The sequence below is a fragment of the Barbatula barbatula genome (genome assembly GCF_947034865.1).
Source record: "Barbatula barbatula genome assembly, chromosome: 19".
In the NCBI taxonomy this organism is placed as follows: Eukaryota; Metazoa; Chordata; class Actinopteri; order Cypriniformes; family Nemacheilidae; genus Barbatula; species Barbatula barbatula.
In genome coordinates, this window is record NC_136782.1 from 4,213,881 (window position 1) to 4,233,721 (window position 19,841).

Genomic DNA, 19,841 nt, shown 5'->3' on the forward strand with positions numbered 1-19,841 from the left:
GAATAGTATTTCTTTAGTTTTTCGATTAACCTATAACATGAATCGCTTCATTATATTTGTTTTCAAAGCCAAATTATTCACGATTTATTATAGATGCGTGTCATCAATACACAGCTTTTACGGCATTGTTTCTGCCTTCTGTTCACACAGGGTGCTTTCCGGGAATGATCCAGTTAACGTAACTAGGTCCCCTTTTCCCGAATCACTGTAAATTTTCTGGGTGAATGGGGTTTTAAAAATCGCAGCATTAATGAACATTAGTTCGTGTTTGATAATCTTAAAGAATTTATTAAAAATGTATTATGTATTAATCATTGGAAATCATTGTTTCCTGTACAGCTTTTCTGCTCTGCTCTCAAATCTTTCGCATATTCTCAGATGTCTTGTCATCAGTCATGATGAATTTTCATTGGCCGCCGTCTCGCTTCCATGCAGATAATCAGAACTGCAGCCTCACCTGTGAACGACACAAAAACGTCCTTATCAAAACGTGTTCAGCTAATCAAAGGGCTCGATGCGCCAAATCCAGAGTTTAGAGCACAGAAACCGAGTTTATCTTCCTTGAGGCTAACATGCGCACACACAATGTCCGTCTGATTTGTACGCGACGCTGTTCTCAGCTCATAACACCTCACGGTGTCAATTACCCTTCACGCAGCACACAGAGGTCTCCCCTCCATCACTCTCTCTCTCCTCACATCCTCGTCTGTTTCTCCTGTTAAACTCCTGCTAAATGAGTTGGAAATGTGGCAGCAACGCTCGCTCAGGCCCCAAGATGGAAGCGTTTAGATGAGATTGAAGGTCAATCCGTGGTTACTGTCAGCTGCTTTCACTACAGTAAAATAAATAATAATACGACCCATGAATAGTAATGTCCGTTCTGCTGGCATTAACTCTAATGTTGTGTCATTATGAATTACAGCAGAACTTGGTCTTACCGTGGTAAATCTTTAAATACGCCCGAGCCTGGACTCCCCCGTCCATACCACGTCCCAAAGAATGAATCTGAATTCCGGACCGCGCCGCGCCGGCTCTAAACACGAGTCACGGAAACCTCCGTCAGCTTACACGTCTGATAGATTTAACTGACAAAAAAAGGCACTCAAGCCTAGAATAAAAATGTTAAATTGTGTTGGATTGTATAGTAATATAGTTATTATATAGTATTGTTTATAGTTGTCGGCGTAATGGGGCCTTTAGCGCAGAGTTTGATGTGTATCTCTGAGTCACTGTGTGTGGACTCTTAACCACACATGCTAATGGATCTTTGTTTCTAATCCTCTTACAAGCGCCTCTAAGCTTCCCAGTCATTTAACCGCTGTTACGCTCTGACCGACTATCCCAGACAGAATAGATGCTTGTGTGTGTGTTCAGGTTAAAGCTGCTGTGCAGAGTAGAATAGCTGTGCGCTGTCCTCGTGGTGGCTATGGAAATGAAAATGTATGGTCGCTTGAAGATATTTTGTCCCCTCTCAAGAGCGCAGGACTCGATACTCGATACCCACTGCAGAATAGATTTCATTGCACTGTACTTGTATGTGTGTAATGACAATAAATTGAATACAATCCAAAGGACACTGCTGGAATGACAAAACTGTGCCGCATTAAGCATGCGTATGTGTATTTATTTTACAAAACCTGCCTTTGGGGACGTTGTCAAAGTGAAAAAGATTTATAGTTAATGATAATTTTAAAGTACTAAATCTGACCTGGTCTTAGAGGGATTGAGTATTAATGAATGTGTGTGTGTGTGTGTGTGTGAGAGAGCGAGTGTGTGTATGTGTGAACCTGTGAGAGTGTGTATTTATGAGTGCGTGTGTGTGCATGTGTGTAAGTGAAAACGTGAGTGTTAGTTTGCCTGAGTTTGTGTGTATTTGTGTGTGTGTGCATGTTTGTTAGTGTGTGCGCGAGTGAGATTGTGTAAATCTGTCTGTGAGAGTGTGTATTTATGAGTTTGTGAGTTTGTGCGAGTGTGTGTATGAGTGAGCCAGTGAGAGTGTGTATTTATGAGTGTGTGTGTAAGTTTGTGCGAGTGTGTGTATGAGTGAGCCTGTAAGAGTGTGTATTTATGAGTGTGTGTGTAAGTTTGTGCGAGTGTGTGTATGAGTGAGCCTGTGAGAGTGTGTATTTATGAGTTTGTGAGTTTGTGCGAGTGTGTGTATGAGTGAGCCCGTGAGAGTGTGTATTTATGAGTTTGTGAGTTTGTGCGAGTGTGTGTATGAGTGAGCCCGTGAGAGTGTGTATTTATGAGTTTGTGAGTTTGTGCGAGTGTGTGTATGAGTGAGCCTGTGAGAGTGTGTATTTATGAGTTTGTGAGTTTGTGCGAGTGTGTGTATGAGTGAGCTCGTGAGAGTGTGTATTTATGAGTTTGTGAGTTTGTGCGAGTGTGTGTATGAGTGAGCCAGTGAGAGTGTGTATTTATGAGTTTGTGAGTTTGTGCGAGTGTGTGTATGAGTGAGCCAGTGAGAGTGTGTATTTATGAGTTTGTGAGTTTGTGCGAGTGTGTGTATGAGTGAGCTCGTGAGAGTGTGTATTTATGAGTTTGTGAGTTTGTGCGAGTGTGTGTATGAGTGAGCCAGTGAGAGTGTGTATTTATGAGTTTGTGAGTTTGTGCGAGTGTGTGTATGAGTGAGCCTGTGAGAGTGTGTATTTATGAGTTTGTGAGTTTGTGCGAGTGTGTGTATGAGTGAGCCAGTGAGAGTGTGTATTTATGAGTTTGTGAGTTTGTGCGAGTGTGTGTATGAGTGAGCCTGTGAGAGTGTGTATTTATGAGTTTGTGAGTTTGTGCGAGTGTGTGTATGAGTGAGCCTGTGAGAGTGTGTATTTATGAGTTTGTGAGTTTGTGCGAGTGTGTGTATGAGTGAGCCCGTGAGAGTGTATATTAATGAGTTTGTGAGTTTGTGCGAGTGTGTGTATGAGTGAGCCTGTGAGAGTGTGTATTTATGAGTTTGTGAGTTTGTGCGAGTGTGTGTATGAGTGAGCCCGTGAGAGTGTGTATTTATGAGTTTGTGAGTTTGTGCGAGTGTGTGTATGAGTGAGCCTGTGAGAGTGTGTATTTATGAGTTTGTGAGTTTGTGCGAGTGTGTGTATGAGTGAGCTCGTGAGAGTGTGTATTTATGAGTTTGTGAGTTTGTGCGAGTGTGTGTATGAGTGAGCCCGTGAGAGTGTGTATTTATGAGTTTGTGAGTTTGTGCGAGTGTGTGTATGAGTGAGCCTGTGAGAGTGTGTATTTATGAGTGTGTGTGTGTATGAGTGAGCCCGTGAGAGTGTGTATTTATGAGTGTGTGTGTGTATGAGTGAGCCAATGAGAGTTTGTATTTATGAGGGCATGTTTGAGATTATGTAAATCTGTCTGTGAGAGTGTGTATTTATGAGTTTGTGAGTTTGTGCGAGTGTGTGTATGAGTGAGCCAGTGAGAGTGTGTATTTATGAGTTTGTGAGTTTGTGCGAGTGTGTGTATGAGTGAGCCTGTGAGAGTGTGTATTTATGAGTTTGTGAGTTTGTGCGAGTGTGTGTATGAGTGAGCCTGTGAGAGTGTGTATTTATGAGTTTGTGAGTTTGTGCGAGTGTGTGTATGAGTGAGCCTGTGAGAGTGTGTATTTATGAGTTTGTGAGTTTGTGCGAGTGTGTGTATGAGTGAGCCCGTGAGAGTGTATATTAATGAGTTTGTGAGTTTGTGCGAGTGTGTGTATGAGTGAGCCTGTGAGAGTGTGTATTTATGAGTTTGTGAGTTTGTGCGAGTGTGTGTATGAGTGAGCCTGTGAGAGTGTGTATTTACGAGTTTGTGAGTTTGTGCGAGTGTGTGTATGAGTGAGCCAGTGAGAGTGTGTATTTATGAGTTTGTGAGTTTGTGCGAGTGTGTGTATGAGTGAGCCCGTGAGAGTGTGTATTTATGAGTTTGTGAGTTTGTGCGAGTGTGTGTATGAGTGAGCCAGTGAGAGTGTGTATTTATGAGTTTGTGAGTTTGTGCGAGTGTGTGTATGAGTGAGCTCGTGAGAGTGTGTATTTATGAGTTTGTGAGTTTGTGCGAGTGTGTGTATGAGTGAGCCCGTGAGAGTGTGTATTTATGAGTTTGTGAGTTTGTGCGAGTGTGTGTATGAGTGAGCCCGTGAGAGTGTGTATTTATGAGTTTGTGAGTTTGTGCGAGTGTGTGTATGAGTGAGCCTGTGAGAGTGTGTATTTATGAGTTTGTGCGAGTGTGTGTATGAGTGAGCCTGTGAGAGTGTGTATTTATGAGTTTGTGAGTTTGTGCGAGTGTGTGTATGAGTGAGCCCGTGAGAGTGTGTATTTATGAGTTTGTGAGTTTGTGCGAGTGTGTGTATGAGTGAGCCTGTGAGAGTGTGTATTTATGAGTTTGTGCGAGTGTGTATGAGTGAGCCAGTGAGAGTGTGTATTTATGAGTTTGTGAGTTTGTGCGAGTGTGTGTATGAGTGAGCCCGTGAGAGTGTGTATTTATGAGTTTGTGAGTGTGTGTGAGTGTGTGTATGAGTGAGCCAGTGAGAGTGTGTATTTATGAGTTTGTGAGTTTGTGCGAGTGTGTGTATGAGTGAGCCTGTGAGAGTGTGTATTTATGAGTTTGTGCGAGTGTGTGTATGAGTGAGCCTGTGAGAGTGTGTATTTATGAGTTTGTGAGTTTGTGCGAGTGTGTGTATGAGTGAGCCTGTGAGAGTGTGTATTTATGAGTTTGTGAGTTTGTGCGAGTGTGTGTATGAGTGAGCCAGTGAGAGTGTGTATTTATGAGTTTGTGAGTTTGTGCGAGTGTGTGTATGAGTGAGCCCGTGAGAGTGTGTATTTATGAGTTTGTGAGTTTGTGCGAGTGTGTGTATGAGTGAGCCTGTGAGAGTGTGTATTTATGAGTTTGTGCGAGTGTGTGTATGAGTGAGCCTGTGAGAGTGTGTATTTATGAGTTTGTGAGTTTGTGCGAGTGTGTGTATGAGTGAGCCTGTGAGAGTGTGTATTTATGAGTTTGTGAGTTTGTGCGAGTGTGTGTATGAGTGAGCCAGTGAGAGTGTGTATTTATGAGTTTGTGAGTTTGTGCGAGTGTGTGTATGAGTGAGCCTGTGAGAGTGTGTATTTATGAGTTTGTGAGTTTGTGCGAGTGTGTGTATGAGTGAGCCAGTGAGAGTGTGTATTTATGAGTTTGTGAGTTTGTGCGAGTGTGTGTATGAGTGAGCCTGTGAGAGTGTGTATTTATGAGTTTGTGAGTTTGTGCAAGTGTGTGTATGAGTGAGCCTGTGAGAGTGTGTATTTATGAGTTTGTGAGTTTGTGCGAGTGTGTGTATGAGTGAGCCCGTGAGAGTGTGTATTTATGAGTTTGTGAGTTTGTGCGAGTGTGTGTATGAGTGAGCCCGTGAGATTGTGTATTTATGAGTTTGTGAGTTTGTGCGAGTGTGTGTATGAGTGAGCCCGTGAGAGTGTGTATTTATGAGTTTGTGAGTGTGTGTGAGTGTGTGTATGAGTGAGCCAGTGAGAGTGTGTATTTATGAGTTTGTGAGTTTGTGCGAGTGTGTGTATGAGTGAGCCCGTGAGAGTGTGTATTTATGAGTTTGTGAGTGTGTGTATGAGTGAGCCAGTGAGAGTGTGTATTTATGAGTTTGTGAGTTTGTGCGAGTGTGTGTATGAGTGAGCCTGTGAGAGTGTGTATTTATGAGTTTGTGCGAGTGTGTGTATGAGTGAGCCTGTGAGAGTGTGTATTTATGAGTTTGTGAGTGTGTGTGAGTGTGTGTATGAGTGAGCCAGTGAGAGTGTGTGTTTGTGAGTTTGTGCGAGTGTGTGTATGAGTGAGCCTGTGAGAGTGTGTATTTATGAGTTTGTGAGTTTGTGCGAGTGTGTGTATGAGTGAGCCCGTGAGAGTGTGTATTTATGAGTTTGTGAGTTTGTGCGAGTGTGTGTATGAGTGAGCCCGTGAGAGTGTGTATTTATGAGTTTGTGAGTTTGTGCGAGTGTGTGTATGAGTGAGCCCGTGAGAGTGTGTATTTATGAGTTTGTGAGTTTGTGCGAGTGTGTGTATGAGTGAGCCTGTGAGAGTGTGTATTTATGAGTTTGTGAGTTTGTGCGAGTGTGTGTATGAGTGAGCCTGTGAGAGTGTATATTAATGAGTTTGTGAGTTTGTGCGAGTGTGTGTATGAGTGAGCCTGTGAGAGTGTGTATTTATGAGTTTGTGAGTTTGTGCGAGTGTGTGTATGAGTGAGCCAGTGAGAGTGTGTGTTTGTGAGTTTGTGCGAGTGTGTGTATGAGTGAGCCTGTGAGAGTGTGTATTTATGAGTTTGTGAGTTTGTGCGAGTGTGTGTATGAGTGAGCCCGTGAGATTGTGTATTTATGAGTTTGTGAGTTTGTGCGAGTGTGTGTATGAGTGAGCCCGTGAGAGTGTGTATTTATGAGTTTGTGAGTTTGTGCGAGTGTGTGTATGAGTGAGCCTGTGAGAGTGTGTATTTATGAGTTTGTGAGTTTGTGCGAGTGTGTGTATGAGTGAGCCTGTGAGAGTGTGTATTTATGAGTTTGTGAGTTTGTGCGAGTGTGTGTATGAGTGAGCCCGTGAGATTGTGTATTTATGAGTTTGTGAGTTTGTGCGAGTGTGTGTATGAGTGAGCCCGTGAGAGTGTGTATTTATGAGTGTGTGTGTGTATGAGTGAGCCAATGAGAGTTTGTATTTATGAGGGCATGTTTGAGATTATGTAAATCTGTCTGTGAGAGTGTATTTATGAGTGTGTGCGTGAATGCGTGAGTGTGTGCGAGTGTGTTTTATGAGAGTGTGTGTGTGTGTGTGTGTGTATGCGTGAGTTTGTGTGTGTATTTATAAGAATGCCTATGAGTGAGTTTTTGTGAGTGTGTACTCATGAGTGTATGTGTGAATTTGCGTGAGTTTGTGTGAGTGTGTCCATGTTTGTTAGTGTGTGCGTGTGTGTGTGTGTGAGAGTGTGAGTGAGTTTGTACGAGTACACAAGTTTTCGTGTGCGCATGTGTGTGAGTCTGTCTACCGTTCTCTTTGCCAATCTGCTCCTGTCTGTCTGTCTGTCGTCTTTGTCTGTTTTTGTCTACCTGTCTGTGCTTGCAAACAACGCGAGAGCTGAACCCGTTACCTGTTTGTGTGTTTGTGTAGGAATGAGGGAGCTCTCTCCTCCTCTGCTCAATCTGAAGCGTCTGTACGAGGAGACGCTGGAGATGGAGCCCGTCTTACTTATCATCTCAGCAGGTGCTGATCCGTCTCAAGAGCTCCTAGAACTCGCCGGACAGATCGTGGGTCGAGAAAACTACCACGAGGTCAGACACAACTTACACTCACAAACGCAACCTCAATCCACACGCTCAGACAGATTCCCATAGCTTGATGTCCAGTCCCACAAGCGAAAATCAGCTATTTGACCATTGCAATGACTTGACATCCATTCAGATTTAAAGGTCAAGTTTGACATGTGTGTGTTCAGGTGGCGATGGGTCAGGGTCAAGCTGACGTGGCTCTACAGATGCTCAGAGAGTGCTCTCGCTCTGGCGAATGGCTGTGTTTGAAAAACCTGCACCTGGTCACCGCATGGCTCCCCCTACTGGAGAAGGTGAAATCTCTCTCTTTCTCTTTTTCTGTGTATATATACCAGGGCTGCAAATCGATCAAAATGTCGTAAATGTGCATACAGTATCTCAGTGGTTTAAATATGTAAAAAAATATTAGTAAGGTTGAACCAAAGTTTTAGGTTATTGCCGTTTCTGGAGAGGTTGTCGAGACCAAGAAAGTGATGCTTGGTTGTATGTTGGTCATATCATTTTCTATTTTTTATATATTTCACTATTATTTTATTGATTTGACACACTTTAAGCATTATTGTATTGCATATTTGCAGTCCCCATGAACCGGAAGTTGTGACCGTGGCTTTCGTCTTTTTCTGCGATTTGATGTAAAAAAGCGCAAGCAACACGCGTGTGGGCACTGACGCCTAGTGGTCATTGCCTGTCGACGCAGACAATGACGCAGAAGTATAAATGACCGACACGTAACCTACGGCATAGAAGTAAAAATCGGTTAAAGGGGGACGAGTTAACGGATGCTCCGTCCAGCCATCTAACATATGTCATTTGAGATGGATGGTCATTACAGGACGGAAGTGCATTTTCCGATTTTGACTGTAGATTATGAGGCCACATGACTTTTAAAAAGAAAATGACAGGCATTGATAAACTATTTACAATTAACGCTGCAATATTTCATGAAAAATAGGCATTGGAATTTTTTATTTCACAGGGACTTTAATGTCGCGTTATTTAACAATTGATTGAATATCATATCATATTTTCTAGCCCTAGTATATACTCTGTCTGCCGTCTTTCATACGTCTGTCTGCTTTAGTCTGTGTATCAATGTCTGTGCGTCTCCAGTTTCTTTATTGTGTTCTGTCTCACAAATTCTGTTAATCTTTCTCTCTGTCAAACTCTTCATCAGATCATCTTCTGTCTCTCTCTCTCTCTCGCTCTCTCATATCAGCTGTTTTTATCTGAGCTCTGCAATTAATTATTGTTGAAACTATTATGTTGGAGCTAAAGTGAGTGAATCTCTTTGATGTTTCTGAGAGAGATCGACACAGAAGAGAGAGAGAGAGAGAGAGAGAGAGAGAGATTGCTGTGCAGGTGCTTTAATTGCTTTTTGTTTTCATTTTCTGTGCGCGCGTTTGTGTGTGTACCACTGCAGTATTGTAATTGGTTTGGAGTGAATGAAATGAGACTGTGAGAGAATTAATCCTTCTGAAACACACGCACACAGGAGATTGTTATTGGTCTGTTGCATTTATTGAATTTCATTCATTTTGGTCAGACATCTGATGTGTGTGCATACTTTTCTTTGTGTGTGTCTGCAGGAATTGAACCATATAAAACCCAAGGCTGGTTTTAGGATCTGGTTGACTGCCGAAGTCCACGTGAAGTTCACGCCAATACTGCTGCAGTCCAGTCTCAAAGTCACCTATGAGGTCATTGTGTGTGCGCGTGCGTGCGTGTATGTGTGTGTGGGTGCGTGCGTGCGTGTGTGCGAGTGTGTGTCCTTATATTTCACATTTACACATTCCCTAGACACTTAAATCCAAAGTGATTCGAAGTGCTTTTAAGCGATACAGTTTATCAGTATGTGCTGGGAATCGAACCCGTGACCTCAGTTGAGATGCAGGGAAGCTCCTCTACAGATAAACCCTCTCCACCTCACAGACAGACAGTTTGTCCCCTCACAGCTAACATGTTTATGTGTGTGTGTGTGTGTGTGTGTGCGTTCAGGCCCCTCCAGGCCTCAAGAAGAATCTGAAGAGAACGTATGAATCGTGGAGCTCAGAGCAGATCAGTAAGGGTGGTCAGCTGGCACGCGCTCAGTCTCTCTTCTGTCTGGCCTGGTTCCACGCTGTGTGTCAGGAGAGACGCAACTACATTCCACAGGTACAACTCACACAGCGCATCACAGGTCACGTGACAAAACTGCATACTGTATACGCAGTCAAAGTACTCCGCAGAAACGCGTCCTGAAGGGGCATTCAAAAGAAACACACACACACCTGCACACAAAGATTTGAATCTCGCTCGGGTGAAGATGGAGTTTAGACAACAGCTCTTGGATCTGAATGAATTCAGACACAGAATTAAAATACTGCAAGTCAGGGCTTTGAGGAGCTCCGTTGAATTAACTTCAAGTCTCTCTCTCTCTCTCTTTCTCTCTCTCTTCTTCTTTCATTTACAGAGACTGGTACATTAGTTGTCTTTTAAAGAATTCATATTATTGCCAGCATGTCATTTAGGTCAGAATATCTCCTTCTGAAAGCGTCATTATAATGACATCATAATTATGAATACATGGTTATTTATATAGCAGACTCTTAAAGGTACAGCAGCCAAATTGACGAACATGGAAACGGTTGGAAGTTGGTCAAAAGTTTTTTTTCATAGCTCACTGTAGATGGAAAGATTTGACTGACTGTGTGAAAGGAGTTAGTAGTGGAGACAATAAGGGGAAAATGAGGTGTTTTGTATTATTAAATCACATTCAAACATTTTAAAAGCTTCCAAATAAAAATATGAAGTGAAACAAATGATGATGAGTGTGTGTTTTCCACAGGGTTGGACGAAGTTCTACGAGTTTTCTCTGTCAGACCTGAGGGCCGGATTTGAGATCATTGACAGACTTTTTGAAGGTTTGTTACATTAGTTTTGATATGCCAGCGTGTGTGTGCGCGTGTTTGGAATTATCCGTATGTATTATTTATTCACGCGTGTGTCTGTGTTAAGGCGGTAAGGTGTGCCAGTGGGAATACGTTCACGGTCTCCTGGAAAACGCTATCTACGGTGGACGCATCGATAACACGTGTGACCTGCGAGTTCTTCGATCGTACCTGCAGCAGTTCTTCAACGCGCAACTGCTCGCACAATCGCACACACACTCTCGCATGAAGAAAACGCACGCCTTCCCAGCGCAAATACATCTGCCCAACTCCTGCAGCATAGCGGTACGTTACAGCATCACGCACAAACACACACCCAATTCAGATCAACACTATATAGGGTGCCTACTAATATTACCCACAATCCCTGGTGCTACTGAAGAGTTCATGACATTTTTCTTCATTGGTTTTTGAATGTATAAAACATAGGGATGTATAAAACATAGGGATTATTGATATGGTGTTATCGCAAAAGCAAAACTTTCCCAAAAGTATGGTGGCCCCGTGACTGTGTGAAACCATAGGTCTTCCGGGCCTAAAAATAATAGATGTTATCTTGGTCAAGGTCCGTCTGGTGCATTTATTTTATTTTATAAAATGCATTCTTACTTAGGTTCGTTTCACCCATCTCATACTGTAACTCATACCTCATCTCATATATACCGGTATACCGAGGTATTATCGTACAGTGAGATGTTGATATTGTTACATCCCTAATAAAACCTGGAAGTAATAATTAACTTGTGTCTGAGAGTTGGTATGTGGCTCCTCTGTTGTCATCCTGCTGTGTGTGTGTGTGTAGGATTACCGTGTACTGGTGGACAGTCTTCCTGAGGATGACAAACCCAGTTTCTTTGGCCTTCCTGCTAACATAGAGAGATCTGCACAGAGAATCATCAGTTCACAGGTGTGTATGTGTCTAGTGCGTGTGTGTGTCTGTTTGTACTAAGGTCATAAGGGGTCAGGGGTGTTTCGAGTCATTGTGCTGAGCAGGACATTCCTCTACATCAAAGTTGTGTGTGAGAGTTTGTGTGTTCTCTGCGTTGCTGACAGACTCTTGCGCGCACACACACACACACACCCACACACACACGGAGGGTGATTGTGGCATTGCTGTGGTGTTCTGGGTGGTACCTGCTACTCTCTGTGATGTTCAGATCACGTCCTCAGTGTGATTCAGTGTAGGCAAGTAACATAACATCATCTCTCCTTAGAAAGCAGCATGGTTGAGGGTCAATCACAACTGTAACACAAACGTTTGTAAATAGGAATGTCAGAGTGTGAATGTCCCGCTGTTTAGTTAATGAAACGGACAATCATCCCCATTCAGCTCACCATCGCACGCACACACACGCACACTGCTACACTGCTACACTGCGCTCTTATTTGTTACTGTCAAGTTTAGACTGATCTTTGCCTCCCTTACACACACTGTTGCGTCTGTGTGTGTGTGTGTGTGAGTTCAGCTCCTGTAATGAGACCAATTTATCAGACGGGTGTCACCCGCACCTCTGATGCAGTTTAGCACAGTCACAGAGAGCCTGTAGATCTACAGCTCTCAGCTCAAGTGTGTGCGATCCTTTTGCAAGATGTAAACACTGATCCAAAAGCATTTCCTTTTTATATTTATCTTACGTTCATAAAGTCTTAAAATGTTGGTTTTAATTCAGTTGGAAATGTTCTGTCAGCTGTGTTTTGCTCCGACACTTGTAGTGTTAAAAAAACGAAGCGGTAAGTGCATCTGGACTAGAGTTGTTTACATCTTACGAAACGGTCTATAGTTGGTTTCAAAGTGGCAACATAAACAAACGTTACCGTGCATGCGTGCGTTCGCGGGCTGAAATTGACTTCCGGTACACATTCACAAACAATAGAGCGCCTGTAGATTACTAAACTTGTCTCTCCAATATTTAGAATTTCGACCGCGATAAAAAGCTGAACCGCTAGATGTCAATGTTCCTACGATTTATTTAAATGCGACCGGACTGCAGGACCCATTCAACAAACTGTTTATTTAGGACAATTATTATACAGTAAAATTATAACACATATTAACAGAAATTTAAATAAAATATAAATAGTATTTTATTAGACACAAGCCAAACACAAACTTGAAGCTAACTGCGGGTCAACCTTCAATTCAAATTGATTATAAATTGTTTATTTAAAAATGCCAAACTGCAGAATGGTTTGTGTGTTGAGCGAGGCTGACAGTATAAATATTATTACGTCTATGAAAAATCCCTGTACGTGTGTGAGCAGGTGATCTCGCAGCTGAGGATTCTGAGCAGGCCGATAGCCGCCGGTTCTAAATTCGACAGGGAGCTCTGGTCTACCGCTTTCTCACCTGTGCTCAACCTGTGGAAACTACTCAACCAGGTATCACACTGTACAAGCGTAACATCGCATGTAATATCACACGATTTTTCTTTTTCTATGTGGTGCACTTGTGATGTTAGTTTTTACTGTGTTTGAAGGGTCAAGTCTTTAAGTGTCTCATTCTTAAAAAACAGCCTTATTTCCAAGCTTTATTAGAGGTTGACAGATTCATGGAATGTGCCGCTGTTATGATCAGGTTGTCGATTCCTGTCGCTGCCGAGAGTTATGATTGGCCGTTAGATAGTTCTAAAGTCTTAAGATGCTTCCTGTGTTGTCTCAGGGTTCCTCGTTGATCCATCAGAAGGTGACTCCGCCCAGCGAGGGCGTGGGCTCTCCTGTTCAATCATTCGTCCAGCTGGAGCAGTTTAACGGCGTGCGATTGGTCCAGAACATCCACCAATCGCTGGCTTCACTCAGTAAGGTCATCAGAGGCACATCGCTCCTGACGGCTGACGTTCACAAACTGGCCACCGCACTCTTAAACCAGGAGGTAAGCAAGTGTGTGTGTTTAAGAGCGGTGGAAAACACATTTAAACACATGAACTGCTGTGAGGAGCCTAACATTATTCGATTTAAAACAGGAAGTTAGGTCACGACACATCAACTTCTCATTTGCTTGGTCACAGCATTTGCTTTTTGCAATTTATGTTCACTTGAAAGAAGTTTTTATCATTTCGCATCAACGTTCTCATTAAAAAACGCTTTTCGTGTCACTTTAGGGCAGGGGTCAAAAAGAGCCATTTTGGGCCCTCTAACACCCAAAATAAAAAATGTCTGTAGCCGCAAAATATACGTAGTATAGTTTTGTTTTGGCTTTTGTTTCGCGCCGTTTGATGAACAGCCACAAGAGACCGTGAAAATGTGAATTTACGAAACTCGCTTTCTATAGTCATTGATTTCTTTAAAACTACAAAAATGGAGTACTGTCAATGCATTTAAGAGGAAATTTGTTTATTGTCATGTGAACTTTGGTACAATGAAATCCTTCTTTGTTTTTACTCGCAAGGAAGATAGATTTGAGGGGCGACAAAATAAGTTACAAAGACAATGAAATGTTAAAAAAAATGTTATAGAACAATATCAACAATGCACAAAAGCAAAGAGTAAAAGTACAGTAAAAAAAGTCCGCTGCAATAAAACTCAAATATTTACTATTTACGTAAATCAGAAGAACAATGAAAATTGGGTAAAATCGCAAACCCATCTAACAAAAATATGTTCCAGGAACGTTTTGCTAACATTCCCATTAGGTTACGAAAACAGTATTTCTGAATAATTAAATGCAACACTAACAACGTAAGAAATGCTTCTATATTTAGCAATGAAATGTTTTTTGATGTTTCTGCAAGAACATTTCTTGGTAACTTTAAGAACGTTAGCCAGAAACAAAAGCCAAAGTTTTAAGATTGTTCACCTGGTAATGAACTTATTCATTTGAATGACTATTAAAGCTCCTTAATTCTCTCTTTCTCAGTGTCCGTTAAGTTGGCAGAGTAAATGGGAAGGCCCTGAGGACCCGATGCAGTATTTGCGAGCTGTCGTGTCCAGAGCCCTTGCCATTCAGGTAAACAAACACACACACACACACACACACACACACACACACACACACACACACACACACACACACACACACACACACACACACACACACACACACACACACACACACACACACACACACACACACACACACACACACACACACACACACACACACACACACACACACACACAGATGTGTTTCAGTGATGTTTAGATGTGCTGGAATGTGTTTGACCTCATCACAGTGTTCCAGCCGCTCTTGAGTTTGTTTAGTCGTGTGTGTGAATGCGCCTGTACGGGATCCTGGAATACAGAAGTGTGTTTGTTCAGGAAACACCTGCTCTTGTAAAATGGTCTGTACCGCCGCAGGCCCTTCATGTTCGTGACCATTAAGCCACTGGAATGTGTTCCACAGTATCAGCGGTGACTCGTGGGATGAGATGAGATTGCCTTCTCTGTTCAGTGGGTTATTCATCTGTATTTGTCTTTCGCCGAGTGATTTGTGAATTCGCAAAACACGTCTTAGTGAGATTTATAACATGGTTAAGGTCCTTTTCATGTGATGTCAACACACGTGTACACGCGCGTGATATCTGCTGATGCGGGCAGAATGTGAAGCTCATTACACACACTGACCTTGAGTTCAGGGAAGGGTTATGTGGCGTGAGTATTAAACGCATCAGATACGGTCTCATGAATAACTCATGAGCAACATGAACATCAGCATCACCTGAGGGAGAGCTGAACACAGTGTGTGTGCGTGAGAAAGTGTGATATTGTTTACTTGAATCATGCTTATGTGACTTTCTTCATGTAACATCGTGACTGTGCTTCTGCTGTGTTTGTTTAGATGTCGAGGTTTGATCTGATGTAAACGCAGAACGTGTAAATGTTTCTTGCTCATTTTGCAGGTGTGTCATTAAGCTGTGTTTGTGAGTTACATGTTTAGTGTGTGTGTGTGTATGTGTGTGTGTGCGCATGCATGTGTCATGCATGTGTTAATATTTGTGTCCTTGTAAAGTGTGTTATTCAACGTTTGCATCCCAGTTATCAATTTGTGAGTCATTTTTATGTGTGTGTGTTTGTTGTGTATGTTCAAAGTGTGCATCCTTTGTAGTGTTTGTGGCGCACGTGTGTTTTGGTACATATTTCAGTTGCATTTTCTCATTTCCCAAACATGTTGTGCTCAAATAAAATAAACAATTATATTATATATTTTTTACTAGAATAAGAATGTAAAAGAATGACCATTAAGAATTATTATTCCATGAGTTTCACACAATGGGTCAACTACTTTCATTTAACCAATCAGAGCCTAAGGATTGTGTGTGTGTGTGTGCGTGTCGCTGCAGACTGTGAAGCACCTGTCGTGTGTGTACAATCCCTCCGTGTTACTGATGTGAGTCAGTTTGACTTTATTTAGTCATGCAGAGAGACATGGCGCACATGAAGAATGCGATTCCCCAGCGGACCCCTTGATGAAGATGATGGTGGTGTTTATGCGGTCTCTCAGAGAACTCGATGTCTCGCAGAGATGAAGTATAAACGTACCACAGTAAATGAGTGAAAGACTAGGTCACTGATGTGTGAACGTTCAGATACACAACGCGAAAGGTTCAAGTGGTATCAAACAGCACAGTCATTCATTCTCCAGTGCAACAATGTTGTTTGCTGGAAATTCAACAAGTGTGGAGAAAAAACCGAGTCTTGATTTCTGCAGATCATTGAATCGGATCAGTCAGCACCTGCTCCAATGAGCCCCATCTCCAGAAGCACGGCTGTTTACATAAGACACGCATGTGACGTGTAAACTCGTGTATCCCTGTGGATAACTCGTCTCCAGAGAAACACACGGCCTGTGATAAACACTTTCAACAAACTCAAACGCTCATGTAAAACAGGAAAGAGCGCAGCACATTCTTCTGCGCGGGTTTGTCAGGTCGTCGCTTCCTGAACAAAATACGACCAAGAGACTTCCTCCGATCTGAAACATTAGTAGCATTGCATTTTTTCCCCTTTCAGATTGGTTTTGGAATGGTCAGAATGTTTGCGCGCTGTTTATGTCTCAGGATCCGTGTCAAAATTCTCGGCAAGGGACCATGAGATCCGCGAACATTTTTTTGCTTTGGTGTGTTACTGATGAGTGCAAAGATCGAAGGTTTCTTCCGAGCGACGGCTTTTAATCCTGGACTCACGATTCACGTCTGTTTTATCAAACACACTCGCTGCGGCTCATGAATCTCTGCTTGCAGCTGAATGGGTCGTGTTAAATATGAAAGAAGAGGAACGTGTTAAACGCCGTGGGTCCTCGACGAAGAGCAGAAGCAGATGTGAACAGAGATCGATTGTAAAATCACTCTGTCATCAGAACTCATCATCGTGTGTGTGTGTGTGTGTGTGTGTCCGTCCGCAGGGCTGGGTCGAGAGGGCAGAGAGAGGAGCTCTGCTGTCAGAAATGCTGGATCTGTCTGAACTCTTCCACCCCGACACTTTCCTGAACGCCCTGAGACAGGAAACAGCCAGGTGTGTTCCTGCACACACACACACACACACACACAATCGACTCTTCACCTGTGACATGTTTGTTTCACACACTCTTACCTGTGTGTGTGTGTTTCAGGCTGATGTGTTGCTCTATGGATAGTCTGAAGTTTGTGACATCATGGAGGGGTCAAATCACTGAAGCTAAACTTCAGGTCAAGGTACAAACTTTGGTGTCGTAGTTTAGTTCGAGTTGGAGTTCGTTCAAGTATCATCTTATATGTTTCTCCTTAAATTGTTCAACGGAAATGTAAAGAGAATGAAATATTATCTTCTATAATATTGACTTTTGATTGTAGACTTGACAGATCTGAGCTCAGTTTGACACATTGGTGACATCTCTTCTGAAACTCTAACATTTTTGAGACGCTTTTTCTCAGGAGAAATATCCGACTTCATCTCCATTTGCTCTCTGTTTAATCACATCGATTTCTAGGATGAGATTTCTCATCTCAACTTTGATTTTTCTTTCTTTTCCGAAGCTCTTAATCTCCTTTGACCATTCAATATGTTAATGCCTAAACACAGAGTCTCTCTCTTTCCATCTCTGCAGGTTGGCGGTCTTCAGTTGGAAGGTTGTAGTTTTGATGGAAGTCGTCTGGCTGAAAGCCATCATGACTCTCCCAGTGTGTCTGCTGTCCCTGCATGTTACATGGCCTGGATCCCACAGGTATCTCTCTCTCTCTCTCTCTCTCTCTCTCTCTCTGTCATATATACATATATCGCATAATTACAGTTAAATGATCTCAAAATGGCATATAGGATCTTTGCAGAGCGCTTACAGTGTGTGTGTGTGCGCGCGTGTGTTTCAGAGTGCCGTGGGCAGTTATTCTCCAGACGAGTGTATATCTCTGCCTGTCTACAGCAGTTCTGAGCGACTGCGCGTGGTGACAAATGTACAGCTGCCGTGTGCCGGAGCTCATGACACGTGGATTCAGAGCGGAGCCGCCCTCTTTCTCAAACTGCAATAAAACACACGTCACAAACGCAGATATCACCAAAGCTTTAGATCAAATCGCAACACAATATTGTATTTTGTTTAGTTGCTGCTTTAGTCAGTTTTAAACTGATGGTTACTTTATATTCAGAGTTTTTGATCATATTTATGTGATTCAATAAAAGTTACTGACTCTCTCTCACTATCTTTTTCTGTGTAATGAGCAGGTCAACACCAACCGTGCAAATAGAAAATAACTGTGAATAGGTTTACTTAGAAATATTAACAATGAAACCAGGAAATCCAGTTATGAAAAATAGCGAATTGTAAACCACTGCAAACAATCGCAAATGACTTTGGTCAGACTTTATCATCTGAAGATCACTTAGAGAGGTATCAGCACATATCTGATCTCACATACTTCTGCGTTCTTTATGGTCTACACACACACACGCATATATATATATATATATATATATATATCAACTGCAAACACACACGGGTGTGTTGTTCATCACCCTACATATTGATTTTTTACAAGATTAATGCAGTCAGAAATGTTCTCACACACACACACACACACATTATGACGACACTCTGATAAGTGTCCTTGAGGTGCTGAACGTTTGGCTTCATTCCTGCATATGGTTGTTTTTCACAAAGGACACCTTCATTTACAGCCCCATCTGTGGACAAACACACACGTTACTTCTCTTCTGCTGTTTATAAACGTCACAAACTTATTTCTATCATTAGCTGTGTGTTAAGAAAGGAGATATAACAGTCTGCTTGCTGCACTCTTGTCTCTTACTGTACACACTTCTGTCTCACTCTTTTCCCTGCTGTCTCATCTCTCCTGTTTCACTGTACACACTACTGTCTCACTCTTGTCTCTGCTGTCTCAGTCTCATCTCTCCTGTTTCACTGTACACACATCTATCTCGCTCTTGTCTCTGCTGTCTCAGTCTCATCTCTCCTGTTTCACTGTACACACAGCTGTCTCACTCTTGTCTCTCCTGTTTCACTGTACACACTACTGTCTCACTCTTGTCTCTGCTGTCTCAGTCTCATCTCTCCTGTTTCACTGTACACACAGCTGTCTCGCTCTTGTCTCTGCTGTATCACTGTACACACTACTGTTTCACTCGCATCTCTCCTGTTTCACTGTACACACTGCTGTCTCGCTCTTGTCTCTCCTGTTTCACTGTACACACTGCTGTCTCACTCTCATATCTGCTGTTTCACTGTACACACTGCTGTCTCACTCTCATCTCTCCTGTCTCACCGTACACTCTGCTGTCTCACTCTCATCTCTCCTGTCTCACCGTACACTCTGCCTTCTCACTCCCATCTCTCCTGTCTCACTGTACACACTGCTGTCTCACTCTTACCTCAACTGTCTCACCCTGTACACTGCTGTCTCACTTTCGTCTTTACTGTATCGCTACACATTGCTTTTTCAGTCTCTCTACTGTCTCACCTTACACTACGTTCTCACTTTCATCTCTACTTTTTCGCTTTTCACACAGCTGTCTCACCCTCGCACCTGTCCTGTGAAATCAAACTCTGCTTTGTTAATCATCTGAATACATTTTCTGAAATGCTGCCCTGTTTGTCAGCAAAATGTCCTTTCATTTGATTTTCAACATAGCAGCTTTAGTCAGAAGTGTTTGTGACCATGTTGTGTTCTCACTGTATGATGTAGATTAGGGTTTGTTGTAAGTATTCTGTGGGTGATGTAGCATGGTTTTCTATTAGCATTTCTGCATCACCTCGCTGTCTCTCCTCATTCGCTGCATCAGTCAGACTATCGCTGTTACCATGGAAACCAAGGGGGAAAGTGCCCGAACCATTTAAGGTTTTTCTCCCCCCATTTCTTACTGCTGCACTTTTCTCAAATTCTCCGGGTAAAGTGAATTATGAGTGTTTTCCTCTGTTCCGTGCGATTCAAGTTGCACAGGTGAGACACAAGGTTTGTTTAAAATAGCACAGCACAGTACTTTTGTAGTATGAAAACTTTAATCATGTTATACCTTGCACGACCTATTACATTTGCCCAAAAAATGCCATACATATGACTCTTTGTGAACACCTCCACAGAGTTTGTTCACGTGTCCCGAGAGGTCCTGGAAAGTGTGTCTGGTGCATGACCGCCATCATTCATCTGTACAGCAGCAGGTATTAACCTTTGACCTCTGTCTTGACACGACATGGCTGTACTGAGATCTGTGTGTATGTGATGAGTAAATGTTGGGC

The 19,841-nt window shown here is 42.6% G+C and overlaps 1 protein-coding gene across 1 annotated transcript in view; it reads left to right on the top strand.

Moving 5' to 3' along the window:
• The window catches only part of dync2h1 (dynein cytoplasmic 2 heavy chain 1), a 55,051-nt gene extending 37,171 nt beyond the window's left edge, over nucleotides 1-17,880 (top strand). Inside the window, exons 78-91 of the mRNA XM_079481840.1 lie at nucleotides 7,099-7,259; nucleotides 7,424-7,549; nucleotides 8,843-8,953; nucleotides 9,252-9,407; nucleotides 10,081-10,156; nucleotides 10,251-10,468; nucleotides 10,986-11,090; nucleotides 12,446-12,562; nucleotides 12,843-13,052; nucleotides 14,037-14,126; nucleotides 16,521-16,630; nucleotides 16,728-16,809; nucleotides 17,202-17,318; nucleotides 17,461-17,880. Of these exons, the coding sequence (XP_079337966.1) occupies nucleotides 7,099-7,259; nucleotides 7,424-7,549; nucleotides 8,843-8,953; nucleotides 9,252-9,407; nucleotides 10,081-10,156; nucleotides 10,251-10,468; nucleotides 10,986-11,090; nucleotides 12,446-12,562; nucleotides 12,843-13,052; nucleotides 14,037-14,126; nucleotides 16,521-16,630; nucleotides 16,728-16,809; nucleotides 17,202-17,318; nucleotides 17,461-17,619 (1,838 nt within the window). The 3' untranslated portion in view covers nucleotides 17,620-17,880. The remainder of the gene's footprint in view (nucleotides 1-7,098; nucleotides 7,260-7,423; nucleotides 7,550-8,842; nucleotides 8,954-9,251; nucleotides 9,408-10,080; nucleotides 10,157-10,250; nucleotides 10,469-10,985; nucleotides 11,091-12,445; nucleotides 12,563-12,842; nucleotides 13,053-14,036; nucleotides 14,127-16,520; nucleotides 16,631-16,727; nucleotides 16,810-17,201; nucleotides 17,319-17,460) is intronic.
• Nucleotides 17,881-19,841: the final 1,961 nt, after the last annotated feature.